This window comes from Anneissia japonica, unplaced genomic scaffold, assembly GCF_011630105.1.
Source record: "Anneissia japonica isolate Jap-2015-1 unplaced genomic scaffold, ASM1163010v1 scaffold288061_len129757_cov149, whole genome shotgun sequence".
Taxonomy (NCBI): domain Eukaryota; kingdom Metazoa; phylum Echinodermata; class Crinoidea; order Comatulida; family Comatulidae; genus Anneissia; species Anneissia japonica.
In genome coordinates this window covers 81346-90995 of record NW_022693355.1, presented here as the reverse complement: position 1 = coordinate 90995, position 9650 = coordinate 81346, and the positions used below count along the sequence as shown (strand labels likewise).

The window sequence follows — 9650 nt, the reverse complement described above, 5'->3', positions numbered from 1 at the left end:
ACCTGTCAGAGTTGTTGGACCCTCTGTCGGCAATTTTCCTGACTTACAGACATTTTACTAAAAAAATATAAAATTGACTGTACCAGCCAAGTTAAATGTATATGTATATATAATATATGCAAAGGTATTATTTAACTCTGTTGACGGGAAAAAAAAATGTGTCCATCAGATTTTAAAATTACAAGTTAATAACTTAAATGAATTTTAATTTATTTCCATTGTTCAAATTTTAACGGATGACAGACTTTAAATATAATACAGCTATCATGAAAATTGTTTGTATGAAGATATAGTTATAGTATTATGTTTATATTAATGTTTGAATATATTTATGAAACTATATACAGTACTGCATTCATTCCTATCGAATAGTACACTTTCACACATTTTATTTACCCACATGACAATCGAATACTAACATAACTTGTTCACGCTATTTCAATCTATTAGTCCGACCCAATACCATGTATTTATTAAACCCAATTCATTTCGTGGTATGGATACTGTATGGTAGTGTAGTAATTAATATGCAATAATTATGATAATGCTGATATAACAAGAAGTGTGAAATACTATTCTGTTGTATCAGTAGCATTGTCCATACAATGCGATAACTGGATACGATGTTCACTTTGGGGCGCTCACTATTTTGCATTCATTTATATATTATGTTGTTGGTACTTTGTTTTTTCTGTTTCCAAATATTTTCACAATATTTTTCTCTTCCAGCGAGGCAGACAATGAATCCACAAATGTCAGGAAAGGATGTCCGCTCTCGATTGTGGAAGGGTAACAGAACTTTCCAAATTATATGAATAGACAAAATGTTATCACTCATCAAGCTTCCTGCAAAAAGTCTGGATATGAAATTAATAAAAATGTAGTGTGAATTTTTATTTTTGAAATATTTTCCCTTGCATAAATCTAAAATATGGCACTCCTGATATAAAATATATGAGAAGGTAGTCCAGCAAAACCGTTGCGGTGGTTCCGACGGCCCTGTGCAGCAAGTTTTGACATAATTGCCAGCAGAACTTTCAATACACTGCCTCAGTATTATATTATTTCAGCGGACCTCAGATAGAAATTTCTCGCCAATGAACAGACGACGAGATAATACCATCTTATATTCATGTGCATGAAAATCAGTATTTACATGCTTTAGCTGCCTAAAATACCACGTACCGTAACAATCACAACACAGATAAACACAGTTCAACTAACATGTTTATTTCTTTCATTGTATAGAAGTTAACAAAGTAAAATGTTATTCATTAAAGAATAATACATAATATAATAAATCAGCAGTATAAATGTTTCAGAAGCTTGTCACCTTAAGAGCTTTAACTGGCTATAAAAGCAAAGAACTTATGGGCCCCCAGGATCAGCAGTTTTTTTTTGTTTTGTTTTTTTGCCAGGACCAAATCAGCCGAGCTGGGCCCATAGTGAGCATATAGTGTAGTGGACATCAAAATATGTTCTAACTTCACTGGGGTCCTAAGCCACTCCAGGCTCCCATGGTGGAAGCGCCCAAAGACGCCTTAGCCAAGGCCACAGGCTTCTTTATATTACACCCATTCAGAAGTGCTCAACTCGGCGAGATAAGCACTTTTATGCAAAAAGTGACAATGTGAAAAAGTGGAGCCTTTTGAAGATGTAAACGACCACCTCAATTGCGCTGACCACATAAATAAGAGTTCCATCTTGAAACTTGTATTAAAAGTTGCTACTGTCTATAAAGATTATTTGAACAAGATTGTTTTTCTTCTTTCGAGATTTTTTTTCTTTTTTTGCCATCCAAGCTGAGCCAGCTAGCAAACGGCCCCCCTGGTAATGGGCCTGCCATTGTTATGGCTATAAATAACATTTGTGATGGCCGAGTCAAGAAATATACAAGAGAATCAACTACAGTATATCAAAAATAATTAAATAGTTTTGTTTTTTTTTTTTATATATTCTCTACCAATGATTTTTAATTTATGTGAGTAGCCCACCTTTATTCCTAATTCAAATCTTATTTTTCATCATGTTTCTTTTTCATTTTCACATTATCATAAATAATAATTTCAGTTCATATAAGTCTCATGTTTTTTTCTCATATTTACTTTTGATTCAAAATACTGACTGTATACTATTATCACATTAATTAATAAGTAATTAAAGTAACATTGGCATTCAGCTGCATTTCATTAATATAATTTTCTTTAATACCATATTTATTTGATTAAACACACCCAGGGCAGCTATTGTTACAAAGGGCCCACCTCTCCCCCCCCCCCCCCCCCACTTTTTTTTTTCAATTAGTCATTTAGGGGGATGTTTGTTCGAGGAAAAAATATATACGGCCCAGGGTAGTTATTGGAGGGAGGAATTTTCAAAATGAGGCTCTGGAGGTGTAGTCTATTTGAGGGGGGTGTATAGTCAAAGGGGGCGTTAATTCGAATAAATACGGTATTTCAACTAAATTGAAAGTATCATTGAAAACAACACTGTCAACAGTGTAATGTAATCCCTATCTTCTTCAAATTAAGTTTAATGGGGTTTTTTTCCTTTTAAAGATCGTTCTATATAATATAATATAATATATACACTACATATGCTTTGAAAATTATAGTGATATGATTATGGCTAACAAATTTGAATACAATAAGTAGTTGATACAGTGTCTTAAAAATGCAGTAATGGTAATAACAACTATAACTGAATCGATTTCATTGAATTGCGTCTGCCAACAACAGCTGGATGTAGTGGCTTCCCGGCTTAAGACCAATATGAGAACTGTCAATGAATTACAGTATGCATCTTGTAAATTGACTAATGATATACAATTATCACAGGATTACTAAATAAAAAAAAATAAACCATAATTGAACACATTTTTGTTTGTATTGCTTTTACATGTTAATGTAAATTGAATTAAAATTGTACAACCGATTTCAACAATATCTGTTCATTTTTAGGAATAAATTCATACACACTCTGACTTCACTTATGCTTGGGTACCAATTATTGTATGTTAAGAATAAGCAATTAATTTACAATGTCATTACCAATTACAGTTAAAGTATTGTTGAGGATTTTGATCTACAGTCTATGATACATAGATTTAAAGTGGCATACATGCCTACATGTATATGCTAACTCCTTTCAAACTTTTAATCCATTAAGTACCAGAGATTTTTATTTTAATCAGGTTTCTTTATACAAACATAAATGCATTTACCTGTAGCGTGACTTAATTTGTGGGAGGTTCGTTTCAGTGGACAGTGGACCCTTTGGCTTGCATGATCTCCGATACTCTGGAGAACACTGTAAATATATCTACGAATATCAATATTTTCGTTTTTAAATGCAGACTTTCTCCAGTTTTTGGGCGTTTCGTCGTAACCCCCTTAATGCCCCACGCTACAAACAAATAAACAACTATGTCTTGTGTTGATTTTTTAGGATTGGGTTGAATTCGTATGGTGCGATACACACCAAGAATAACCCACAATATGTGCACGTGGGACATTTTGCACACAGGACCTACGACTTAAATGTCTCATCTCAAAGATGGTGCACTTTTGAAACTTGCATTTTAGCCCTCCAAGCTGAAACACAAGGAGAGCAGTGATGGGAATTGAACTGGTGACCTAAAGATCTCCACGGTTCAGCGCACACACAGTGGCTACCTCTGGGTTAGCCGACTGAGCTAGCTGGTCTCTACAGGCGCTTGAGGGCAGTATATTATTACTTAAGATGATCAGGTAGGATAGTTCAAATATGCTGTGCATCAGTCACAAATTAGCATATCCCTCATTTTTTCTAAGTACATGGATTATACACTGTATAGCAGTTTGTAATTTAAGTACAGAAATTCACATTCAAAAGGAATACATAGACAGTTAAACAGTTAAACTTTCCTGTGACGTATGAGAAACCAATTTCTTTTTTTTTTTTGTTAAATGTTATAAATTACTGTAGTTCTTCGGGTATAGGCAGTAAAGTATGGGGTGGGAGTATACCCCATCCCAAGATGGCCTTTTACTCAGTGAACTACGGTAAATGTTTGTTTTGTTGTTCAATGTTTCTCCCCTTCTAATTGCTTTTGATCTATTGGTCTTAAAAATGCCAAGTGCTGAAAGACCTTTTACAGGAAAAATCAATGAACGTAATTCTGTCTTTTCTATAGAAAAATGTATACAATATACAGTTGAACTTGCCTAAGTCAAATCCAAAATGCCACTAAAATATTGTTCAACTTTAATAAAATTCAACTTACAGATTGTTAATTAATGGAAAACACAATAATTTGGTATGTAAAATATGATCGTATTAGAAATTATTTGACTTAGGCACAGTCAACTTAGGCAAGTTTAACTGTATCATGAAAGCAGCAATACTATCATACAAAGATATTTTTTTTTAAATATCATTTATTTAAATTTTATGCTCAGGGCCAAGGATATGCAAAAAGCGAACTTAGTAAAGTGAATAAAATCTCTTTACTAAGTGGCAATCCTTTTCACATGACAAACACAGAAACAAGATGCTCTACATAAACTAAGTCTCATTATTAGGATTATGGAGTGGAGCTTGCTTGGTCATGAGGAAACATCCTGTTACAGAGGCAGGAATTGAACCCAGGACCCTAATCTTGACCACCAAGGAGGTTCTACCCCTCAAATAAAAGACCAATTTTGAGTCTGGGGTTTACATGGTTTTTAGCAGCTTTGGTCTCTAATTAGAATAATAAAGATAAAAGACATCGGTTAATTTGGGAACACAGGAATGTGGTCTTTAATTGGTCTTTAATTGAAAGGGTCTTATATTACAGGGAGACCTTTATTCAACTCCACTTGTCATCTTCACCATACACTTAATATTTATCTTCCAGGCCATCAGGCGAAATGCACCACTGCCATTCACCGTCTTGGCTTGCCTCCACTACCACGATTTCACAAGTTGGATCTACTTTAGCGTACACGTCAAAGGTATTCCCTGCCTGGTCTTGTAGTATGAACTTCGCATTTGGTTTACCATTTTTCCCAAATATTCCAAAGACCTGTGAAAGAACAAGACATAGTTGTTTTCATGTTGTCTTTTTTTCTGCTAGGATTAGATTGGATTGGATTTAACTTTAGAGGGATTTTTTATCTAAAATATGTTTTCAGATACATTAATTCGAAAATTATCTTACTTCAGTTGTACTTGATTCAGCTTTCTCATATATCTACAAGTTATTTTTTATGCTTAGTACCACCAGACTCATTTTGTGATTACATTTAACAAATATTATGAGAAATATTTGACTAACTATAATAGATCATACCTTAGAGCTTATGCCTTTAGCCAGCTCCCCATACGTCATTGTAGCAGAATTAACAACTCGGACTTGTTCATCAAACACTTGCACGTTAATGTAAGTACCTAACATAAAAAAAAATAGATTTTTTTTTATTAAATTATATATGATGCATGTCTTTAAAGCAAAATTGGTAGCCTATAATCTGGTTTTGAATGTCTAATTGCTAAGATGTTTTCTATAATTATATATTGAATTCCTGGTTACTATGGAAACAAAGTTGTGATGCATTGGTACCAATGTACATTCCTTCAAAAAATTTTACCTGAAGAATTTCTGCTGCTTTGTGATTCTGTTCTGCTACGTGGAACAGGTTCTCTTATACCTTGGGTGGTAAGAAGGTTTCCTACTTGGTTTCCTGACGCTGTTCCGATTCCAGAGGTGGTATTTTCAATCTACAACAGTTATATAAACAATAGTATTATGTGACTATAAACCTTAGTTTATGGAAGGCAATTATAGTTATCTTCGGGAATGAAAATCTCACATGGGAGGTGACTATATATAACTGTCTTCAGGAAACTATAAGAAACCATAAACTTTCTTGGGGAAAAAAAAAAAAAACACCATCTGTTTAGTTCTCTAAAGATCTGTGTAATTTGAACTTGTCTAAGTTGAATCCAAAATGCCATTTAAATATTGTTCGACTTAGATAAAATTTGACTTACAGATTGTTATATAATGGAAAACACAACAATTTGGCATGTAAAATAAGACTTAGAAATTATTTGACTTTAGGCACAGTCGACTCAGACAAGTTTAACTGTATATGGAAATGTAATTCACAAGCTAAGAATTAATGATTCCAAAGGTGGCATTGTCTATCTACAAAAGTTCGCGAAAAAATGTTTATTGGATGATGATGACGATAATATTAATATTGATGACAATGATGATGGCGACAATTAGGATGGTGATTTTTGGAGCCAGGATAAAAATGATGATGGTAATGAAGATGGTGGCTGAAAAAATGTTGAATTGATTAAAAGTAATAAGGAGTATACTCAAAATGAGTTTATGATTGTGAACAACAATAATAATGATGATAATGAATGAAGGTATGATAATGAGAATAAGTCAGGCTATGACCTTAGAATGGGATAAACAAATGAATACATAATAAATTACCTGCAGCTGTTCAGCTTGAAAAGGGATTGATTGGAAAGTTAATTCTGTAAAAAAAACATCCAACAAGTCTAGAGTAAAAATATGGTTCATGTTGTATATTTCAGATGTGATGTCCGAAAAAAGAAAACAAAAAACCATCAACCAACTGATACTAAAATTTAGGATGTTTTTGTAGACTAGTTTCTAAACATATTCTAAAAAACTTATATTGGGTTTCTAAAGCACAAATGGGCATGATAGTTTATTCCTATAACTGTAGCTGGCAGGTTGGCCTGTTATTTTGATGGAGAGAAAATCTTAAGCAACCTACCTGAATATAAACTTTCCAAATAACTGAGTTGTTGTGAACTGTTGGAAAAACTCTGCTGCTTGCGATAACTAGCAGCACTTGCAGATGCTGTAGGTTCATAGTCGGGTGTCGATGGAAGACACTGAAATAAATCTCCAAAAACACTTGATTGAGAACTGGAGCGTCTGTCAGGTGTTACTACTGGTGTACTTGTTGATCCTGATGTTCCACATCTGAAGGATCTGTCAGATGATCTTGGTGTAGCAGGCATTCCTGGGCTATCAGATAGTTCTGAATGTGGCTCTGGTTCTGGTTCTTTTTCAGGTCCTGGCCCATAGAGATCCTCATCGTCAATCTGCTCATCATCGACATCCAGGTTGCTAAATTTGACAGTGACATCATCTAACTCTGGGTAACCACCTTGAGTGTATTTTCCCTGTGGAATTGGCAGATCTTGGGGTCGAATTGTTGGTGGAGTTGGTGCTCGTCCAAGAGGGCGCAAGAAAGTACGATTATCAAGCCGTTGGGAACCATCATAAGGGCTGCAACTGCAGCGTTGTGCTAGTGACACCTGGTTGATGTCACCAGAACATTCAAGGACTTGTGCTGGTGACATCTGATTAATCTCGCAATCTCCCACATCTACTGGATGTGAATTTTCTTCTTGTCGAAGAGGTTCCAAAATACAAGACGTATCAAGATCTTGTAATGAATCAGGAGGGGGTATTGGAAATCTTTCAGTGTCCATTTCTACATCTTCCAACCCTTCATTTATATTTTCATACATGGAAGTAGTATACCTTCTTAAATTATCTGAAAGGAAGAAAATAAAATGAGGTTGTTACCTACAACAACATATTAAGAATGCAGACAAGCAAAGATAAAGCCCTAGGGAAATAAAAGATTATCAACTTGCAATAAAAAGTTATTGGCAATTCTATCTATTAAAAAAATTTAGTTGAAGCAATTCTCAAGGTAGACAACAGAAAAATATTCAAGTTATTTTTATGGCAAGCACAGTGATTTGGTTATATTCTATAACTGGCATATACTTGCTGTTGAATTAGAATTTAACAACCAGACCAATCAATCAAACAATTAAATCAATCAATAAATCAATCACTCTGTAATGGAGCAGTATTGTTTACTGTGTCATTTCCTGTCTTTCCTTATTCTGTACATGTACCATATATACAAATTTAGCATTTTCAAACAAGTGTGGCCTGCTAATATTTTATAAGCTGCAGATTCAAATATTACATCACACTCCACTGCAGCATTGGTGTCATTTAGACATGTGGAATAGGCTGAGGTTTTGATATCTTAACTGTCATTTTAGGCATTTAACATGAGCTTTTTATAAACCAATATTGTATGTGTGTAAAATGTGTTTAAATTATAAAATATTAATGAAACTTGTAATTTGTATGTGTGCAAACTCTTGTTTTCTTGTTCACTCAGTTTTCAAGAAGCCATTAAATAGTATATGAAGGAAGAAAGCTACTTTTGACACCCTGGCCTTGTGTGAATTTTTTGTGGCTAGACTCAACCAGCCTCAACACATCCATGAAAGATTTCTCACTACCATTACAATAAACATAAGGAAAATTGACAAACCCAAATCAAACATTGGATGTCCCAGGAGTTGAGAAGCCGTTGGCCTTGTGTCATTATCTCCAAAACCTTCTATAAGGAAACCCCTGATAGCGGGATCTAAAGACGCTGGAATGTCTTCCACAGGAGGGGGTCTTGTTCCAACCTATTTAGATACACAAACAAAATCATGATATAAAATAGTTACAAACACACACAAACAATTATTGTAATCATATCTCCAAATAAATAATTGTTTTAGCAAGTTTGAAAAAAATGCATCAACACTTACAAGATACACGTAAGATTTTAAACCTGGGAAACGTTTCATCCATGGTGGACTACCAGTGAACAGGTTGATAGCCGAGCAAATTGTACTCCAAACATCGATGGTAGCATTGAATGCTTCACATCCTGAAAAAAACATACAAGTAAAGAATCAAGGAATCAAGGAATCTTTATTGTCGATACAATCAAAATTTGGATCAAGGAGATTATTGGTTAAATAAACAAAAGATAAAAGTAAAGAATATATTAAGTGTTACAGTATATTAGACATTAAACTTCCAATATAAAAAAACAAAAAACAAACAGAACAAATAGAGTATGTGAAAATAAGATAAAAAGTGTAGGTAAGCCCATAAGAAGTTGATTATTGCGAGCAAGATATTGCAAACGGATTGCTTAGTTCCTTATTCTAATTATCAATAAAAATCCAATATTTTGAAATTGTTCAAGTTCATTGGCTCTACTGTAAGCAAACTTACGGCAGACTTCAGGTGCCATAAACTGCGCTGTTCCTCTTGGGTTTGAAACTATTTGCTGACCATTGTTGTTAAGTTCCATGGCCAAACCCCAGTCAATGAGAACAATATCATCATCATACGTCAGTAGAATGTTAGCAGCTGTCAGGAAAAACAAGACATAATGAAAAATTAAACAAATGTAAGGCAAGGTGTAATGCATGTTATCATGAAGTTAAGAATTCGTAAAATTGTGTTAGTAAAACCAATGAAAATGAAAAGAGCAATCTATTTGAAACGTCAATATACTCTCAACCCAACAGTTTGTATCTGAACTATATACGTGGCGTACTGCAAATTTATATTATTGTTTATCTGGCAGACCCACTTTTTCAGCATTTTTTAATGGGCCGTAACTTTTAAACAGTTTGTTGGGATAATAATTGAAAAGGAAAATGATCAGTGAAAACAGTTTTACAGATTTAATACTAAGAAAATCCAAAATAATCAATATGAATTTTCTTAAATGGGATAATAATAATGTGGAAAT

General features: G+C 33.9%; 1 protein-coding gene across 3 annotated transcripts in view; it reads right to left on the bottom strand.

The window, feature by feature from the left end:
• Positions 1-1822: 1822 nt before the first annotated feature.
• The window catches only part of LOC117100704, a 33770-nt gene continuing 25942 nt past the window's right edge, over positions 1823-9650 (bottom strand). For all 3 annotated transcript variants that reach the window (XM_033240491.1, XM_033240490.1, XM_033240492.1), the window contains exons 9-16: positions 9125-9262; positions 8650-8771; positions 8382-8523; positions 6786-7577; positions 6476-6519; positions 5613-5742; positions 5315-5412; positions 1823-5047 (exon numbers count right to left, since the gene is read on the bottom strand). In XM_033240491.1, coding sequence (XP_033096382.1) covers positions 4862-5047; positions 5315-5412; positions 5613-5742; positions 6476-6519; positions 6786-7577; positions 8382-8523; positions 8650-8771; positions 9125-9262 — 1652 coding nt within the window. In that variant the 3' untranslated portion in view covers positions 1823-4861. The remainder of the gene's footprint in view (positions 5048-5314; positions 5413-5612; positions 5743-6475; positions 6520-6785; positions 7578-8381; positions 8524-8649; positions 8772-9124; positions 9263-9650) is intronic.